The sequence below is a fragment of the Panthera leo genome, chromosome C2 (genome assembly GCF_018350215.1).
Source record: "Panthera leo isolate Ple1 chromosome C2, P.leo_Ple1_pat1.1, whole genome shotgun sequence".
In the NCBI taxonomy this organism is placed as follows: domain Eukaryota; kingdom Metazoa; phylum Chordata; class Mammalia; order Carnivora; family Felidae; genus Panthera; species Panthera leo.
In genome coordinates, this window is record NC_056687.1 from 158092591 (window position 1) to 158113421 (window position 20831).

General features: G+C 41.2%; 1 protein-coding gene across 4 annotated transcripts in view; it reads right to left on the reverse strand.

The window, feature by feature from the left end:
* Nucleotides 1-20831, reverse strand: part of ZNF852 (zinc finger protein 852) — a 74192-nt gene that overhangs the window by 49129 nt on the left and 4232 nt on the right. Inside the window, exons 2-5 of one of the 4 annotated variants that reach the window (XM_042955933.1) lie at nt 19555-19588; nt 18663-18754; nt 18239-18365; nt 13994-16172 (exon numbers count right to left, since the gene is read on the reverse strand). In XM_042955933.1, the coding sequence (XP_042811867.1) occupies nt 14731-16172; nt 18239-18365; nt 18663-18677 (1584 nt within the window). In that variant the 5' untranslated portion in view covers nt 18678-18754; nt 19555-19588 and the 3' untranslated portion in view covers nt 13994-14730. Of the gene's footprint in view, nt 1-13993; nt 16173-18238; nt 18366-18662; nt 18755-19554; nt 19683-20831 lie in introns of those variants that run through there. The other 3 variants (XM_042955932.1, XM_042955934.1, XM_042955931.1) reach the window with 3 other exon arrangements.

Genomic DNA, 20831 nt, shown 5'->3' on the forward strand with positions numbered 1-20831 from the left:
ATATTGAGATCTGCATTCATCAGGGATATTGGCCTATCATTCGCTTTTTTAGTTTTGGTGTCAGGGTAATGCTGGCCTCATAGAATAAATTTTGAAGCCTTCCTTCCTTTTCTACTTTTTGGAATAGTTTAAGAAGAATAGGTATTAACTGTTCTTTAATGTTAGAATTTGCCTGTAACACCATCTGGCCCTGGACTTTAATTTGTTAGGAGTTTTTTGATTACCAATTCAACTTCTTTGCTGGTTATCAGTGTGTTTAAAGTCTATTTCTTTCTGTTTCAGTTTTAGTAGTTTATATGTTTCTAGGAATTTATCCATTTCTTGCAGGTTGTCAAATTTGTTGCCATAAAGGCTTTTTTTTTTTTTTTTTTGGCTTTTTTGGCATACACTTTTTAATAATATTCTCTTATGATTGTATTTCTGCCGTATTGGTTATTTCTCCTCTCTCGTTTGTGATTTTACTTTTTTGAGTCCTTTTTTTTTCTTGATAAATCTGGCTAAAGGTTTATCAATTTTATTGGTTTTTGCAAAGAACCAGCTCCTGGTATCATTGATCTGTTGTCTCTTTAGTTTCTTTATTATTTATTTCTGCTCTCATCTTTATTATTTCCTTTCTTCTGCTGGTTTCAGGTTTCATTTGTTGTTCTTTTTGTAGCTCCTGAGGGGCGTTATGTTGTTTGAGATTTTTCTTGTTTCTTGGAACTAGGCCTGTATTGCTATAGACTTCCCTCTTGGAACCACATTTGCTGCATCCCAAAGGTTTTGAACCATTGTTTTCATTTTCATTTGTTACCGTGTACTCTCTTATTTCCTGGTTGACCTATTAATTGTTTAGTAGCATGACATTTAACCGCCATGTATTGGTGGTCTTTCCAGAGTTTTTCTTACACATGACTTCTGGTTTCATAGTGTCGTAGTCAGAAAAGACGCATGGTATTCAACGCTGTGATCTACTTGAATTTACTGAGGCTGGTTTTGTGGGCTAATGTGATTTATTCTAGAGAATGTTTCATGTGCACTTGGAAAGAATGTGTATTCTGCTATTTTAAGATAGAATGTCCCGAATAGATCTGTTAAATCCATCTGGTCCAGTGTGTCATTTGATAAGGGAACTATCAATTAGTTCCCTTATGTTTGTTTTAACTGTTATATATATTTTGGTGCTACCATGTTGGGTGCATACAACAAATTGTTGTATCTTCTTGTTGGATCGCTCCCTTTATGATTATATACTGTCATTCTTTGTCTCTTATTAGTCTTTGTTTTAAAATCTAGATTGTCCAATATAAGTATTGGCACTCCAGATTTCTTTTGACATCCATTTGTATGACAGATGGTTCTCCATCCCCTCACTTTCAATCTGCAGTTGTCTTTAGTTCTAAAATAAGTCTCAGGAGTTAAGATGGTGGAGAAGTAGGGGGACCCTAGGCTTTCCTCATCCCTCAAACACAGGTGCATTGAGGTCAAATGACTTGGAATACCCAGGAAGTCAATTTAGGAACTGGCATAAGGATCTCCACAGTTGTTAGGACACAGTGTGGCAGGTGTGAGGTGTGTGGAAGTGAATTGAGGGGAGAGAAAAACAGTGGTGCTGCGGAGGAGAGGGAACCCTTTCTATAGGGAGAGAAAGAGATAAAGGTTGAGAGAGTGAGGCGTTTTGCACAAGATGAAAACCTCTCCAGACCATGGAGTAGGGAGTGAGGGGTACTGAGTGTTGTGCACTATTTGCAAACAGCATGTGCAGCTCAAATTCTGAGGTTTTGAAAGTGCAAGACTTTCTCTAGGTTGGAAATGTGGTGTGCACTCCTGGGAAGGAGGGAACTGGCCCTGGAGTGCAGAGAGTGGTGGGTTGCACTGGTAGACAACATTCCCCTTGGAGTACATTTGGAAAAGGGTATACTGCCTCTCCGAGGACAAAAGACCCTGCAGGGACCAGCAAGAGGCCCCTCATTGGCAGAGGACAGAGGCGCACACAGAGGGCAGATAACCTGGTTGCTGCTTTTCAGGGGGCTACACCATATGTTCTGCACAGTGCACAGGCGTGGGACTGTTCTTCTGTGACAAAGGACATGAGACAAAGCACAGAGAAGGGTGGCAGTCTGTGTGGTGCTGGGTCCTTTAAGATTTGAAGTTTTGAATCCCAGCTGCACATTAAACATAAAATGCAGAAGGGCTGTGGTGCAGAGCCTGACTGCCCTCTTTATTATGTGAGGGCTTACTGAACAGTAGGGGGTTTAAGAACCCCTGTCCTGGGACAAGAGTAGGGTGGCACAATTTTCCCACTCACACCCAATACAGTGGGACTTCAGAGAGCAGCACAGCAGCCCCAGTGGAGGCGGGACACCCTTACGCCAAACCCCACCCCTGTGCCTGGCAAGTGCATATTTGCTGGGGCAGGTCTCACTCTGAATCAGTGTAGCATGTCTCTCCTCCAGAACACCACCACAGGCAGTACTCTGTATGAACCAAATCTACTATCATAGAGTGCTTCAAAGCGTCACCTGCAGTTCTGGAGGAAATAGGAAGGCTTACTTTTTTTCCTTTTGTTTATTTATTTTTTTGGAATCAATCTTACAGTTTTTTGTTTGTTTTAGTTTGGTTTTATCATTTCCTTTTCCCTTTTGTTGGATCAGCCTTCTTTTTTTTCTTTTTCTCCCCCTCCCTCCCCCGTTATTTTTCTTTGGAATCAGGTGTATAGCTTTTTGATTGTCTGTTTGTTTCTTTTTCATTTCTTCTTTTTTCCCGTTTTTGGGGGGGTGTGATTAGCTTCCCCCCCCCCCCCCGGCCAGGCCAGGCTTATTTTAACAAACCAATCAAAGCATGCCTAGTTTATTCCATCACTGCAAGCAAGGAGGAGCTCTGTAGAGGACTGAGCAGTGGGAAAGAGCAGCCAAAAAGCAACACTAGAGTGCACACAACATACACCAGAAACAATTCCTGAAGTGCCAAGTCCTGGACAATGTATGACCCCTTTTTAATACAGCAGTACTGTCAGGTGCAGGAAACAGGACAAGATTTCCAACATGCAAAAGACAGAGACTTAGCCAAAATGACAAGATGAAGGAATTCTCCCTAAAAGAAAGGTTAAGAAGAAATCACAGCCAGTGACTTCTTAAACCAGATATAAGCAGGGGTGCCTGGGTGGCTCAGCTGGTTAAGCGTCTGACTTTGGCTCAGGTCATATCTTGTGGTTTGTGAGTTTGAGCCCCATGTCGGGTTATGTGCTGACAGCTCGGAACCTGGAGCCTGCTTCAGATTCTGCATCTCCCTCTCTCTCTGCCCTTCCCCTGCTCATGCTCTTTCTCTCAAAAATAAATAAACATTAAAAAAATAATAATAAATAAAACATATATAAGCAATATGTCTGAACAAGAACTTAGAACAAAAGTCATAGGACCACTAGCTGGGCTTGAAAAAAAAAAATGCCTAGTCAGGCTGAAATAAAAATGCTATAACTGAGATGCAAAACTGAGTGGATACAGACACAAGGATTAAAGGAGCAGAGGAGAATAGGTGATATAGAAGATAAAATTATGGGGAAAAATGAAGCTGGAAAGAAGACGAAAGAAAAGTATTAGGTCATGGAGGTAAACTTAGGCAACTCAGCTATTCCATAAAGTGAAATAATATCCATATCATATGAGTCTCAGAAGAAAAAGAGTGGGAAAAAAGGGGCAAAAGGTTTATCTGAACAAATTATAGCTGAGAACTTCCCTAATCTGGGGAAGGAAACAGGCATTCAAGTCCAAGAGGCAAAAAGAACTCCCCTCAAAATCAAAAAAAAAAGTCAGCAACACAACATATCATAGTGAAAACTTGCAAAATACAAAGATAAATAGAGAATTCTGAAAGCAGCTAGGGACAAAAGGTTCTTAACCACAAGGGTAGATACATAAGGTCAGCAGCACACCTGTCCATTGAAAATTGGCAGGCAAGACGGTTGGCAGGGAATATTCAACGTGGTGAATGGGAAAAATATGCAGCCAAGAATTCTTTATCCAGCAAGTTTGTCATTCAGAATAGAAGCAGAGATAAAGAGTTTCTGAGACAAAATTAAAGGAGTTCGCGACCTAACTAACCCAGTGTGCAAGAAATTTTAAGGGGGACTCTTTGAGTAGAGGAAAAAAAAAAAAAGATCAAAAGCAATAAAGACTGGAAGAACCAAAGAATATCACTAGAAACACTACAAGGAATACAATGGCACTAAATTCATATCTTTTACTAATCACTCTGAATGTAAATGTACTAAATGCTCCAATCAAAAGACACGGGGTATCAGATTGGATTAAAAAACAAAATCCACCTACATGCTGCTTACATGAGACTCATTTTAGACCTAAAGACACCTGCAGATTGAAAGTGATGGGATGGAGAAGCACCCATGTTGTGAATAGATATCAAAAGAAAGCTAGAGTAGACCGACTTATATCAGACAAACTAGATTTTAAAGACTGTAACAAGAGATGAAGAAGGGCATTATAATCATAACTAAGGGGTCTACACCATCAAGAATAGCTAATGATAATAAATATTGATGTCCCAACATGGGGGTCCCCAAATATATAAATCAATTAGTAACAAATATAAAGAAACTCATTGATAATAATACAGTAATAGTAGGGGACTCTAACACCCACTTACAACAATGGATAGTTCACCTAAGCAGAAAATCAACAAGGAAACAATGGGTTTGAATGACACGCTGGACCAGATGGACTTAACAGATATATTCAGAACGTTTCATCCTAAAGCAGTGACTTATACATTCTTTTCCAGGGCCCATGGAACATTTTTAATAAAAGGTGAAAGACTTATTTGATCTGAAGAGAAACCAGCGTATTGGAACATTTTTAAGATTATATCACATACTGAGTTACACATCAGCCCTCAACAAGTATAAAAAGATTGAGACCATGCCATGCATATTTTTGGATCACAACACTATGAAATGTGAAGTCAGTCACAAAAAAAGATTTGGAAAGCCCTCAAATACATGGAGGTTAAAGAAAATCCTACTAAAGAATGAATGGGTTAATCAGGAAATTAAAGAAGAAGTAAAAAAAAAAAAAAAATACATGGAAGCAAATAGAATTGAAAACATGACAGCCCAAATCCTTTGGAATGCAGCAAAGTCAGTGCTAAGAGGGAACTATATTGCCATTCAGGCTTACCAAGCTTCTTAAAGCTAGAAAGGTCCTAAACACACAATCCAACCTTACACCTAAAGGAGCTAGAAAAGGAACAGCAAATAAAGCCTGAAGTACAAAACATTGTAAGAGAATGCTATGAAAAATTATATGTAACAAACTGGGCAATCTGGAAGAAATAGACAAATTACTATAAACTCACAAACTATCAAAACTGAAACAGGAAGAAACAGAAATTCTGAGCAGACCCAAAACCCGCAAAGAAATTGAATCAGTGATCAAATATTTCCCAATAAACAAGAGTCCTGGGCCACATGGCCCAATTCTACCAAACATTTAAAGAAGAGTTAATACCTATTCTCAAATTGTTCCAAGAAAGTAGATGTAAGGAAAACTTCCAAACTCATTCCACAAAGCCAGCATTACCTTGATTTCCCAACCAAAGACCCCACTAAAAAGGAGAGTTATAGGCTAATAACCCTGATGAATCCAGATGCAAACATTCTCAACAAGGTACTAGCAAATTGAACTCAACAGTACATTAAAAGAATAATTCTTTTAATTCTTATCAAGTAGGATTTATTCCTGGGCTGCAGGGATGGTTCAATATTTCCAAATCAATGTGATATACCACATTAATAAAAGAAAGGATAAGAACCATACGATCCTATCAATAGATGTAGAAAAATCATTTGACAAAAGACAGCATCCATTCTTAATAAAAACCCTCAACAATGTAGGGATAGATGTAACATACCTCAACATGATAATGGGCATATACAAAAGACTCACAGCTAATTGCATTCTCAATGGGGAAAAACTGAAAGCCTTTCCCCTACAGTAGGGAACAAGACAGGGATGTCCACTCTCACCACTGTTATTTAACATACTACTGGAAGTCTTAGCCTCAGCAATCGGACAACAAAAAGAAATAAAGGAACAAATAATAAACAAATCAGCAAGGAAGAAATCAAACTTTCACTATTTGCAGATAACATGATATTCTATGTAGTATCCAAAAAATTGCTAGAATACATGAATTCAGCAAAGTTGTAGGATCTAAAATCAATGTGCAGAAATCCATTGCATTTCTATACACAAATAACAAAGCAGCAGAAAAAGAAATTAAGTAATCAATCCCATTTGCAACTGCACCAAAAACAATAAGGCACCTAGGAATAAACTAAATAATCAGGTAAAAGGTCTGTACTCTGAAAACTATAGAACACGTATGAAGGAAATTGAAGAGGACACAAATAAATGGACAAGCATTTCATGCCCATGTACTGGAAGAGCAAACATTGTTAAAACGCCTATGCTACCAAAAGCAATCTACACATTTCATGCAATTTCTATGAAAATACCACCAGCATCTTTGGCAGAACTACAACAAATGATTCTAAAATTTGTATGGAACCTTGAAAGAGCCGAATAGCCAAAGCAATCCTGAAAAAGAAAAACAAAACTGGAGGCATCACAATTCTGGATTTCAAGCAATATTACAAAGTTGTAGTTATCAAGACGGTATAGTATTGGCACAAAAACAGACACATAGATCAATGGAACAGAACAGAAAACCCAGACGTGGACCTGCAACTATATGGTCAACTAATCAACAAAACTGGAAAGAATATCCAATGAAAAAAAAGACAGCCTCTTTAACAAATAGTGTTGAGAAAACTGGATGGCAACATGTGGAAGAACGAAACTGGACCACTTTCTTACATCATACATAAAAATAAATTCAAAATGGATGAAAGACTTAAATGTGACACAGAAAACCATCAAAATCCTTGAGAAGGACAAGCAGCAATCTCTTTGAGCTCATCCATAGCAATTTCTTATCAGACACATCACCAAAGCCAAGAGAAACAAAAGCAAACATGAACTATTGGCACCTCATCAAGATAAAAAAAAACCTTCTGCACAGCAAAGAAAAATCAACAAAATTAAAAGGCCGTCTACAGAATGCAAGAAGACATCTGCAAGTGACATATTTGATACAGGGCCATTATCCAAAATCTATAAAGAACTTATCAAACTCAACACCCAAAAACCCAACAACCCAGTTAAGAAATGAACAGAAGACATGTATGGACACTTTGCAAAGAAGAAATCCAGATAGCTCAACATCACTCATCATCAGGGAAATTCAAATCAAAACTATGAGTTACCACCTCATACCTGTCAGAATGGCTAAAATTCACAACACAAGAAACAAAACTATTACCCAAAGAATACAATATGGATTCGAAGCAGTACATGCACCCCAATGTTTATAGCAGCACTATCACCAATAGCCAAACTATTGAGAGAGCCCAAATGTCCATCCACTGATGAATGGATAAAGATGTGGCATATATATATATATATATATATATATATATATATATATATATATATATATATATATATATAATGGAATATTACTCAGCCATCAAAAAGAATGACATCTCACCATTTGTAATGATGTGATGGAGCTAGAATGTATTATGCTATGTGAAATAAGTCAATCAGAGAAAGACAAATACCATATGATTTCAGTCCTCTGTGGAATTTAAGAAATGAAATAGACAAACATATGGGAATGGTTGGAAAAAAAAGAGAAGGAACACAGGAAACTATTTATTTTATATTTATTTTACTGTTTATTTTTTATTTTTGAGACAGAGACAAAGCATGAACAGGGGAGGGGCAGAGACAGAGAGAGGAAGACACAGAATCCGAAATGGGATCCAGGCTCCGAACTGTCAGAACAGAGCCTGACGCGGGGCACGAACCCATGAACTGTGAGATCATGACCCGAGCCAAAGTCGGACGCTTAACCGACTGAGCCACCCAGGCGCCCCAGGAAACTCTTAAAGATAGAGAACAAGGAGTGCCTGGGTGGTTCAGTTGATTAAGCTTCTGACTTTGGCTCAGGTCATGATCTCACAGTTCATGAGTTCAAGTCCTGCATCAGGCTCTCTGCTGTCAGCACAGAGCTCACTTGGAATCCTCTGTCCCCCTCTCTTTCTGCTCCTCCACCCCCTCATTCTCTCTCTCTCAAAATAAATAAAATTTTAAAAAATAAGGAAACTGAAATCTCCATTAAAAAAAAAAAAGAGAACAAAATGAGGGTTGATGGAGGGAAGACGGTGGGTAATGGACTAGATAGGTGATAGGTATTAAGGAGGCACTTGTTGGGATGAGCACTAGGTGTTGAATATAAGTGATGAATCATTAAATTCTACTCCTGAAACCAATATTGCACTGTATCTTAACTAAAATTTTTTTTTAACTAAAATTTAAATAAAATGAGTCTCTTGTAGGCAGCATATAGATAGGTGTATTTTTTTAATCCATTCTGTCACATCTTTTTATTGTAATGTTTTGTCCATTTATATTCAAATTTATTATTGATAGATAAGTATATCTTGCCATTTTATTACTTGTTTTCTGGCTGTTTCTGAAGATTTTCTCTGATTATCTCTTTCATGTTTTGCTGATTTTATTCAGTAATATATTTGAACTTCTCTCTATTCTCTGCATATATATTATTGGCTTTTCATATATCGTTACCATTAGGTTTGTACATAATCTCTTCTACATTTAATAATCTATATTTACTTGATGATTGTTTAAGTTTGAACCCATTTTTTTCTCCTCTCCTCTCCACATTGTAAGTACATGTTGTTATATTTTATATCCTTTTCTTTATGAGTTCCTTGACTGATATTTTACAGAAGTATTCATTTTTACTGCATTTGTTTCTTACCTCTATACTGTCACATTTGGTCTCTCCTTTCCATTCAACGAGTCTCTCTTAATAATTCTTGCAAGCTGGTTTAGTGGTCACAAATTCATTTAGTTTTGTTTGTCTGGGAAACTCTTTATCCCTCCTTCTACTATGAATGATGACCTTACTGGATAGAGTATTCTTGGCTACAGATTTTTCTCATTCAGTACTTTGAATTTATCATGCCACTTTCTGACTTGCAGAATTTCTGTTGAAAAATCTCCTGTCAGCCTTATGGGTTTTCCCTTCTGTTGTCTTGCTGCTTTTATCATTTTTTTTTTCTGTATTACTGTATTTTGTAAAGTTAATTATAACATGTTTTAGTCTTCTTTTGTTGATTCTGTTAGGCATTCTTTGTGTGTCCTGGTCTGGATATCTGTTTTCTTCCCCAGATTAGGGAAGTTTTCAGCTATCATTTCTCCAAATAAGCTTTTTGTGACACTTTGTTCTTCTGGGATTCCTATAATATGAATGTTATTGCACTTGATGGAGTCAGAGTTCTCTAAATCTATTCTTGTTTTGCACAATTCTTTTCTCTCTTTTGTTCAGCATGATTCCTGTCCATTACTCTGTTGTCCAGGTCACTAATTTGTTCCTCTGCTTCTTTCATCCTGTTGTTCATTCTATCAAGTGTGTTTCTCATTTCACTTATTATGCCCTTATCTCTACTGTTATTCCTCCCATCCAAGTACTAACCAGGCCCGACCCTGCTTAGCTTCCGAGATCAGACGAGATCGGGCGCGTTCAGGGTGGTATAGCCGTAGACTCTACTGTTATTCCTTATTCCTATCTTAATGGTCTCACTCATGTCTTCCACTCTTTTCTCAAGTCTAATGAGTATCTTTACAATCACTTTTTAAAATTTCCTATTAGACATGTTACTTATATCTGTTTTGCCTGGATCTCTGGTTTTGGCCTTGTCCTGTTCTTTCATTTGGCATAAATTTCTCTGTCTCCTCAATTTGCCGCTCTGTGTGTTTCTCTGTGTTAAGTCAACTGTATCTTCTGTTCTTGAGAGTAGTGACTTTATGAAAGAGAGTTCCCAGAGTGCCCTGGAGTGCAGTCTCCCCTGTTCACCGGAACCTGGCACTTCAGGAGAATATCCTATGTGTGTTGCTTATGCTCTGCTGCTGTGTCTAAATCACTTTTCCTTTCAGTGCAGTTGTCTGCACTGACTCTCTGCCTGTTGTGGGGTGTGCTTGCTGTGGTATTAATGGTACTCAGGCAGGTGAACTCAGTGGGGGTGGGAGGTGTGCCTGCTGGGAACCTTGGGAGGGGGGCAAATGGTGTTAGCAAAATTTGCGGTAGGCCACTAGTCCTATGCAGGATCCCCTGAAGCACTGCTGTGACTGGGGATGCACAGCTGGGTGCGATGTGGCAGCTGGGCCTGGCACAGTGTCTGGGCTAGGCTAGAACTGTGTACCTGGTGGCTGGGCAAGGTAGGCAACTGCAGCAGGGGTATGCAACTGGGTGTGGTGTAAAATGGTGTCTGGTGGTGCCTGGCCTGGGGGCACATGGCCAGCCACACAGGCACAGCACACAATTGTGGCCAGCGTGCAGCTGGGTGAGACACATGAGGGTGGCTGGGGGCACACAGCTGGGCAAAGCATGGCAGATATGTGTGACATGTGGTGGCAGCTGTGTACCTAGCAGCTGGGCACCCACACAGCTTTAACAAAAATTTCCCGGGGCCCAGTGCACTGCTAACAGGTTAGGTAGCAAGTGGCTATGCTACTCTGCCTCCCCCATGTATTTCTGTGCTTCTGCTGGGGGGTATGGGAAGAAAAGGGGACTGCCAACTCTGTTTTCAAACTTGAAAACTCTGTTTTCAAGGTCCCCCAACAGACTCCAAAATCAGTATGAACAGATTCATCTCCTGTTTGCTCATGGTGTTGCACAAACTGCCGTTTTTATGTCCCTTTCCATGCAGGCCACTAAGGGCAGCAACCCAGCTATCACTTGCCCTCCTGGCTTGCCTAGTGCTTCATCAGCTGACCTCCAAAGCTCCACGTTCCCAGACTCACTGGTTTTAAAAACTCACAGAATTCAGCCCATCTAATTTTTAAAGCCAAATGCTATGGGGATGTCTTCCCCATGTGAGTTCCCTGGTTAAAGGGCCAGTTCCTCATCCTTTTTGTGTGTGCAGCTCCCTCCCTCCTGCAGGCAGCCTCTTTCTGCCTTTCTGACCATTCTAACCTTTCAGATGCAACTTCTCTATATTTACTTGTGGAGTTTGTTCTGACAGTCTTTGGATCACTCTCTGGTTTACTGACTTGGATGTGGATGGTATCTAGCTCAGAATGCGGGACGTGGTGAGTTCAGGGTCTTCCTACTCTGCCATCTTCCCAAGCTCCCTAATTACTGTATCAATGTCATATGATGATGGCCCAATTATGTCTTTGCCTGTTTATGTTTCAGAAATTATGTAGGCAGATAGATATGATTCAGTTATCATTACTAGATATCCTATCTTCCTAGATTTACTTCAATTTGCTAATTCTTTCCACCTTAAGGCACCAGTACTACCCAGACCCTCTTAACAAACTCCTCTCAAGAATTCCAACAGCCTACAATGTTCTGGTGACCCTAGTCATACCCATTCCCCCAGACCTTCACAGAGGAGCTGAGGTGGGGAACCCTGGAACATGCCAAGCACCTTCCCTGGCTTTCATTAATAGAGATATACCCATTTTTATAAAACTCTAAAAAGGTAAACAAATCTACAGTAACAAAAAGCAGATCAGTAGTTACCTGGGGCCTTAGCCAGAATAGGAATGGGCTATAGGAGGTCTCTTTTGGGGACGATGCAAATGTTCTGTATTTCAATTGTGGAGATGGATTCCTGCATGGAGTTTCCTATCAAAACTCACTCAATGGTATACTTTAAATAGATGTAGTTTGTACACCTATTTTATGACTCAATAATGTGATTTTTAGAATGCAAAAAAAAAAAAAAAACCTGAAAAATAGAAAACTTACCAATCAACCTAATAAAAACTCTAAGTATTGTAATTATTACAGTGGGTACCATTATTATAGTGTCAAGTACCATTTTAAGTGTCTTACACTTATGAACTAATTTTATCCTCACAACCTTATGAGGCAGCTCCCTTTTACAGATCAAAGAACTGAGATACAAAGAAGCTAAGTAACTTGCCCAGCGCCACACACCTAAGAAACTGGTGGAGCCAAGACTTGAACAAGGGTGCAAGGTACAAAGTCTGTGCTCTTAACCACTATACTGTATGACTTCTAAAAACAATGGGAAAAAACTTCCTAAACACAAGAATATTTAGCAGCAACCAACAAGAGTGAACACTGTATGCAATTTCAAAACGCCAAAACATTTCCCCTGAAAGTTACAAACAAGACATGGGATGTCCGTTGACCACTATTCAAAAATTTGGGGGGGGGGTGGGCACCTGGGTGGCTCAGTAGGTTAAGCATCCAACTTCATCTCAGGTCATGATCTTGCAATTCAGGAGTTCAGGCCTCAAGTCAGGCTCTGTACTCACAGCTTGGAGCCTGGAGCCTGCTTCAGATTCTGTGTCTTCCTCTCGCTCTGCCTCTCCCCTGCTCACACTTTGTCTCTCTTTCTCTCTCAAAAATAAATAAACATGAAAAAACTTTTTTTTTTATTTTTAAAATTTTTGCTAACACACAACTTAAGTAACATACAGATTGGAAATTAAAAGAACACTAACCATTATTTATTGTATACTTACAAAAGCTAGGAAATGAAACAAAAAAACTATTAAAACTAAAAATAATTTAGCAAAGCAATTGGATCCAAATAACATTTTTAAAACTCAGTAATTTTTTTTAATACTAGCAATACCAAAAGAAATTGAGGTATGGCTTTCATATATAGCCCATCTTCCTCCATGCAAGAGCCTGAGTACTTTTCCAGGAGGTAAGGACATTCATTCCTACTGAACACCTATACCAGATTGGTAGTGGGGAGTAATATGAATAGTGCTGGATTTCCCCCTCCAGAGAGACTCAGGATGATAACAAGATGAGCACACAACAAACAGTTACAGCATCCAATAGTCAGGGTTTTTTACTGAAGACATGACCAGTGATGTGCAAATCACAGAGGAAGGATGGGCCCATGTGCTATTACAGAGTCAGGTTCCTTCCCAGCATCTGGGCACTCCTAAGACAAAACACTTTTAAGAAAGTCCTATCTGCAGATTTTATAAAGGAAAATGGAAATAAACACCACAAAGACATCTTAAAACAAAAATCTAATTTAAAAGTTACAGATGGGAAATTTCTAATTGTGTCTTTGGTTCAGCAGTTTTTATAGACCTCTCCAATAAATATTCTTTTGACTTTTTTCTGAGATGCCTCCCCCCAAATGACATGTATTTTGTATTTTCTTGAGACTCAATTCTCTTTCCTTTCTTCTCCATTGTCTGACAGAAATCACAGCTCACAAAAATCTCTCCCCTCCAGGCTACCTATCTAATATTGCCCTTCTAACCTCCTCCTCCTCCTTTACCACATTATTAATCCTACTGCCCTAAGAGGAAAGGGTTGGACACCAGAGGCAACAGCTCCCCAGCACTGGGGCCTTCCTGCGAGACTGGGAGAAGATGTTCAAGCTAATGTCTCATATATGACCGTAAGACTCTAAAAAGTCTTACTGTTTCTTATCCTTATAGGGAATTAGAGATGACCCAGAAGATAATTACAATAGTTAAGTGTACTCCTCTCACCTTGAAATTAGATGGCAGTTGCAGGTAGAGAGAACTACCTGATAGGGATATCAGAGTCACTGTGAATTCCAATCACAGAAAACAGGGAAAAGTATGTTATCAGGGGAAATGAGTGCTGACTCCATCACCTGGACAACACGTATACACAAGGACAAACAGAGGGATGCTCTAGCACAAATCAATAGCTCTTTGAGGCTGAGGTAATAGCAGGAAGACTTCCAGAGGTATACTCAGAAAATATGAATGAGGCTTTTGTATGTGGTATCCTATGATATTCATCTTTAAGTCTTTGGTCCAGTGGTGGAAGGGGAGTTCATGCTCAGTTAAAAAGGGCTGGAGAGATGAATTTTTAAAACTTATTTATTAAACAACTAGTATATGAGAATTGTCTATGTGCTAAAAGACAAAGATCTCATACCCGACCCCAAACAGCCTACATTAAATTGGTATGAAACTATACACATATGCATTGAGAATAGTTGTCAAGACAATTTAATAACAATTGCAAATTACAGCACAAAGTAAGTTGAAGCATGAGGTCAAATCAACAGAAGTTTAGGAGGAAGGAAAAGCATTTCAAGAAGAAAGTCTTTCTGAGATGAGCTGGATCTTAAAGGGTCTGAGAGGCCAACATTAACAAATAAGAAGAGCTTTTCTAGGTAGGGAATGCAAATGATGAGGATCTAGATCACAAGAGAACTTTTGAAAAGGCCATGCCCAAGATAGGTAAGTATCAGAGCACTGGAGAGTAACTTTAAGTAAATGTGAAATGAATTAGCTGCAATAGAAAAGAAGCATGTAATCACTGTCTTTGACAAGCACACAATCTGACTATGGGATTCAAAAACCAGAGCTATATTTTTGGAGAGAGAGAAGGAAGGAAACCTACAACTACCTGAAATCTGTCGTTCTTACTTCCCTGATAGTGGGGAATGATGGCACTGTGACTCTCCCAACTTTATGACCCAGCAGAATGTAGGGAATGGCTGTTCATCAGTGATACCAAGAGATCAGGGTGAGCATCCTTCTTACAAAAACAATGAATTTAACTCAAGTTTCTGGCTTTGTTTTGGAGAATGTCTTAACTAACTGAGCGAGCCAGAACTGAGTGCTTCTCTCCAGTGTGAGTTCGCTGGTGGTGATTGAAAGTGGAACGCTGACTAAAGGCTTTCCCACACTCAATACACTCGTAGGGCTTCTCTCCAGTGTGAACTCTCTGATGCACAGTGAGCTGTGAGCTGTCACTAAAAGCTTTCCCACAATCATTGCATTTATAGGGTTTCTCCCCAGTATGGGTTCTTTGATGAACCATAAGGCTAGAATTATGACTAAAGACCTTTCCACACTCATTACATTCATAAGGCTTCTCACCAGTGTGAATTCTCTGGTGTATAATGAGGTATGAGTTCTGATTGAAGGATTTTCCACACTCGTTGCATTTATAGGGCTTTTCACCTGTGTGGAGTCTCTGATGTCGAATAAGACATTTACTGAGACTGAACGCCTTGCCACATTCATTACATTCAAAAGGTTTTTCTCCAGTATGAATTCGCTCATGGTCAACAAGTTGAGAGATCTGATTAAAGGCTTTCCCACACTCACTGCATTTGTACGGTTTTTCCCCACTGTGGAGACTCTGATGTCGAATAAGACATTTACTCCGACTGAAGGCCTTGCCACATTCATTACACTCATAAGGCTTTTCACCAGTATGGATTCTCTGATGATCAGTAAGATTTCTATTAGAACAGAAAGCTTTCCCACATTCACTACACTTGTGAGGTTTCTTACCAGTGTGAAGTACCTGATGTCGAACAAGATTTTTACTCCGACTAAAGGCAGCCCCACACTCAGTGCATTCATAAGGTTTCTCTCCAGTATGGGTTCTTTGATGGTCAAAGAGCTTGGAACTCTCATTGAAAGCTTTTCCACAATCATTGCATTTATATGGCTTCTCACCATTATGGAGTCTCTGGTGTTGAATAAGATGGGAGCTGTGTCGGTAAGTCTTTCCACACTCACTGCACTCATAGGGTTTTTCCCCTGTATGGGTTCTGAGATGAACTATGAGCTGAGAGGTCTGCCTGAAAGTCTTCCCACACTCATTACACTCATAGGGTTTCTCTCCAGTATGGATTCTCTGGTGCCCAATGAGATGTGAACTCCAATTAAAAGCTTTACCACATTCATCACACTGGTAAAATTTCTGTCCCTTGAGAACTCTCTGATGTTCTGTAGCACTAGAGGACAGACTTGGATCCTTATATTCATCACATCCATCTTTTGTGGATTTACCTTTATCCTTGTGTGTTAGTTTGAAGAAGTCACTTTCCAGTCTGCTCCCTTCCTCATCTGAGGGTTGCCCTTCCAGCTTCTCTAAAGCACCTTCACAGGCAGTTCCTGCCTCTGGTTCCCCAGAAACCACCCCACAGAGGCCTCCTGATGTCCCATCAGATGACCCCAGTCCTTTAGAAACTTCCTGCTTTGCAGGCAAATCTGGACACTCCATCCTAGCCTCATTTGCTGCCAAAAGAGAGAAGAAAACAACTTTTATTCATTTTGCATCCTATTAAGGAAACAGAATCATCAGGATCTACGTATCTGAAAAAACCTTCACATTAGGGGACACAGTAAGAGGCGACACAGTAAGAACAGGACAAAAGTGGGAACTAGCTCAAGTTTTTCTTCATGGACAGAAAGATGAAGAGGGAAAGGACGATGGGGTGGGGGAGAGTGGACAGAGCTCTGTCCTGATAGCTCTTAATTGCTCCAATTAATTACCCAATTCAAAAGAGCAATCAGGGGCACCTGAGTGGCTCAGTCGATTAGGCATCTGACTCTTGATATCGGTTCAGGTCGTGATCTTGCAGTCGTGGGATCGAGCCATGTGTTGGGCTCCACGCCGAGCAGAGACTGCTTGGGATGCTCTCTCCCTCTCTCTCTGCCCCTCCCCAACTTGCGTTCTCTCTCCCTCTCAAAATAAATAAATAAACTTAAAAGGAAAAAAAAAAAGAGCAACTGGAGGGCAAGAGAACAGACTGTACAGACGGGTGATCTTACAGAAGTCACTTAGTAAAATGATGAACTCTAACATCCTTTCCAACCATGCCATTGTCTGCTTCCACGGTTCTCAGCAAAGATATTGAGGGGAGAAAGGAGTGGCAAATACCTCAAGTCAAATATGAGAAACAGTGTAGGCAAGCACAATTAGGAAACAAACGGACCAAAAAAAGTGATTCTCACGTGTGAGGACAATGACAAGATTCAGAGAAGCCATGCGTTCAGAAAAGCATGCAGGGGACAGCAGAGCTCTAAAAGTGGGGGTCCTCTAGTCCCTGGGGCACTGAACTGGTAGAAGGCAGTACTGCATTCCTACGAAAATTAAGAAAGGGATCGATAATTTGAAATATGACTCAAAATATGTCTTTGGTATCTTGGTCATCTGGAATCATAGGAAACTGAACAGTTCAATCTTTCCTTTGGAATCTAGAAAAGATGGGAAGAAGCAGGCAATCAGTCATGGCTAACCACAAAAATGTTGGTTCCTTTTAATCACATCTTAAGCAGGGCCACAACCCATCATGGCATTTTAGCACACGGAAAGTTATAGACATCGGGCTCCTTGGCTCCTAAGCCCACCCACCCTCTTCAGATTTGGCTACTGTCCTAGACTTGCCATCCAGAGAACCTGCCCCCAAAACATCCCCCTCCAGGAAGCTGTCCCGCCTCCGTCGTTCCTGAAGGGGAAGCTGAGGCAGCCGTGCTTTGTGCCTCATGACAACTGGTCTCATTACATCTCAGACCACGACTGACCAGGGCACCAGGCCCAAGGGTAGCTTCTCCGTACCTTACACATCAGCCTCTGCTGTGGCCAGGAGCAAAGTTTGCCCAAATAGAGATGATACTTAATGGCTGAACCACCCTTGGAGTCCCTCTCTAAGTAAATCTGCAACTGGAAATGGGGCAAAATAAAGAAAATAAAAACAAGTAGGAGCTCTAAGCTGAAATGAGGCAAGGAGAGAAGCCAAGCCATTAGGAGCCACGGCATGCAAAAATTATGAGGGAACAGAAAGTCTAATCAAGAAGATGCCACGAGAGGACAAAAGGTTCGGAGTGAAGAAAATAGGTAGCCGTGGAAGGAGAAAACAGGTAAGCAGGGAGCAACTACTACATTCCCTGGCATAAAAATTATTTGCTGTTGTTGCTGAGGACCCTGTGCTGCTCTGGGTCAGGGCCCAGTTTCCATGGGCCCCATTTCCCAAAGGATGGTCTAGCTGGCAGGTTTGATCAGGGTTTCCATTCCTTCAGCCTTACTGAAGTAACACAACTCAGGACTTACAATAACACGAGTGGTTCCCTATTCCTTACAACTACAAGTTCTAACCAAACCACCTAGCTCAATTAAAAATGAAATAAAGACACTGCTTATAATTCGAAAGCTGAGTGATGGGTGCGTGACAGTTCATTACACTGTTCTCTGTACTTTGTCTTACGTTTGCAGCTTTCTGCAATAAAAACTTGAAAAAGAAGCACATAGCAAAGAAAACGTATAGAATGCAGACTACGTTACTGGGGAACAGAATCATTACCCAATGAGGCCACTCTGCGATAATTTTCCGGCATGAGGCTCCGGTACACGGCTCTCTGACTGAGTGCCGGACCTTTCCACTTCCTCTCGGTATAGTCCACAGACAGGAACTCGTACGCTGCAGAACCCTGGAATGACAAGCTTCTATTGCTCAGGGATATTCCCGGCAATACATCAGGGCAGAGACATCAGGGTACCCAGAGCCCAGGGTGGGGCCCTGGTGGGCAAAGGGGTGCTGGAGGGAGAGAAGCTGGGATGAAACAGAGTTCATGAACTCAGCAGGCAGGACCCAGTTCCAGAGGGTGCGATCAGGCTGGGAAACCACAGGAGCACTTTCAGAATGGGCCAGGGCCAGGGCCCGGAGATGAGTGCTAGCTGTTCCTGCACCACACACGGGAACTCAGGGAAGACAGACTCAAGCTCACCTGGGGCCTGACCATCCGAAGCACAGTTGCTGCTGCCTGGTCTCCTGACTTCCCAGCTTGGGAAACGGCAGGCACCTGGGAAGCACACTGACCTGACGGAGGAAAGAAAGCTATGAGGACAGCCCTGCCTTGGCTCCAGTAAGGTCTGTGTCCCAGTGAGTGGATTCAAGAGAACCCAGGCGGCTCCACACACTGCCTCTCATCCCTCTTCCAGGCAGGCGTTTTTCTGAGGGTGCAGAGGGTCCTTGGTCAAACTGAGAACTGGCCATTCCTCCCAGCCCTCACTCGCTTCAACCTCTCTGAAGGAAGCTGTACTTCTGCCCGCTTTCTCTCCCCATGGCTTCCCTAGCATCAGCCCAGCCTGCTTTTCTTCTCACATCTCTGGCCCCTCGTTCTGGTTTCACTTCCTTCTCTTGCCTTCTCGTTATGGACACTGGAGGCTCTCAGACCTCAGAGCATCTCTTTTTGCTCTGTCAGAGATCTCACCGACTATCAATGCTCTAATGCTGCTCTCGCAGTTCCTAGCTCTTTCCTAGACTCCTATCAGAAGTTTCCAGTTACCTACAGGACGTTTCCTTTGGGTGTCCCTCATCACCTCAAATTCAAAATCAAAAATGGACATTCTGACCATCTTCCTTTCTACTTCCCAAGTTTGTCCATGATTCTAGACATTTCTTATTCTCTCTCTCTTTTCCATAAACTCACATCTAATAAATTTCCCCCTATTAATCTGCAGTGTCAATATGGTCTCTGATTGAGCCTCTTTTAGAAACTGAAAACTTGATAATAAAATTCATATGGAATACCAAGGAATTCTAGCATATCCCCCCCCCAAAAAAAAAATTGGGAACAAATTAGTTGAGGGACTTATAATTCCAATGTCAAGACTTACATTACAAAGAAGCAGTCATCAGAATGCTGAAATGCTGGCATAGGGATAGACACATAGATGATTATAAGAGTCCAGAAATTAACCAATACATCGAATATTACTTATTTTTCAGAAAGGTCACTAGAGCACTGAAAGAGAAAAGAACAGACTTTTCAACACATGATGCTGGAAAACTAGTAGTTCATACAAAAAACAGTAAAACTGGACTCCTACTATGGAACATGTACGTAAATTATATGGAAAGCAGGCCTCGGTACCTCTTGTAAAGGGTCCCATAACTGAGTGCACCAAGTCACAAATGATGTTCACCGTCCCCTGAAACCATCCTCCATCTCCTGCGACCATTAAATACATGTAAAGAAATCACTCCCTTCACTCCGAAGCCATCCCCTACTTGGTTATAAACCAATACCTATTCGCTATCTCCCAGACTCAGCCAATGCTGTCAGGACAGAGAAAAAAGAGTGACTAACCACAGACGGAAAGAGCTCATGCCAGAAAGCAGGCTGCCATCCAGCTAACACACAAAAAAACTACACTCCTGTTCTCAGGGCATGAAGAGTCAGTCCAGTCAAGAACTACATTAGGGATCATGCATGCTGAGGAGTCAGCTGAAGTTCTGGCAGAGAAGTGAAGCTTTGATGTGGAAAAACAGTGGAGAAAAAGAAGAAGTACTGGAGAAAACAAAAGCAAAGGAAAAGGAGGGAAATGATAAAGTAAGTGGCTGAAGGCCTACAGACAGACCTGAAGACCAGCAACAACAAAAGAAGGCTGAGCCGAGCAAGAGGGACAGGCTCCAGCCGTGCTGAGCCCCAGCAGCAGAAACAACTGCTCAGAAGGCAGCTGAAAGTCAGAGGAAGAGGGACAGAGACTTTCCCCAACAAACCTGCCGAATAGACTGGAGAAGAGCAAGAAACCCAAGTAGGAAAGGACTAGAAAGCTGCTCACAGTGACCAGAAATCTGGCAGTGAGGCTAAAGAGAATGAACTTGAGCCCAGAGACAAATGTTCTGAAGGAAGGCACCCAGCAGGAAATAGAAATGGCAAGACCGATCTCAGGAAATGGAGATCCACAGCACAATTAGCACCAAAAATAAGCCTCCAAGCAGGCCTGTTCTAAAGCAGCTGCTACAGAAATGTCCAAAGAGGCCAGCGAAGTATCTGGACACAGGTGATGAGAAGACTAGCTGACAGGAAAATGAGGGCAAAAGCCTAGGAACCTGGCGAGGGGTTCCAGGCCTTCAACTGGGGAGGAAGGGTTGGCCCAGCCTCTGCAAC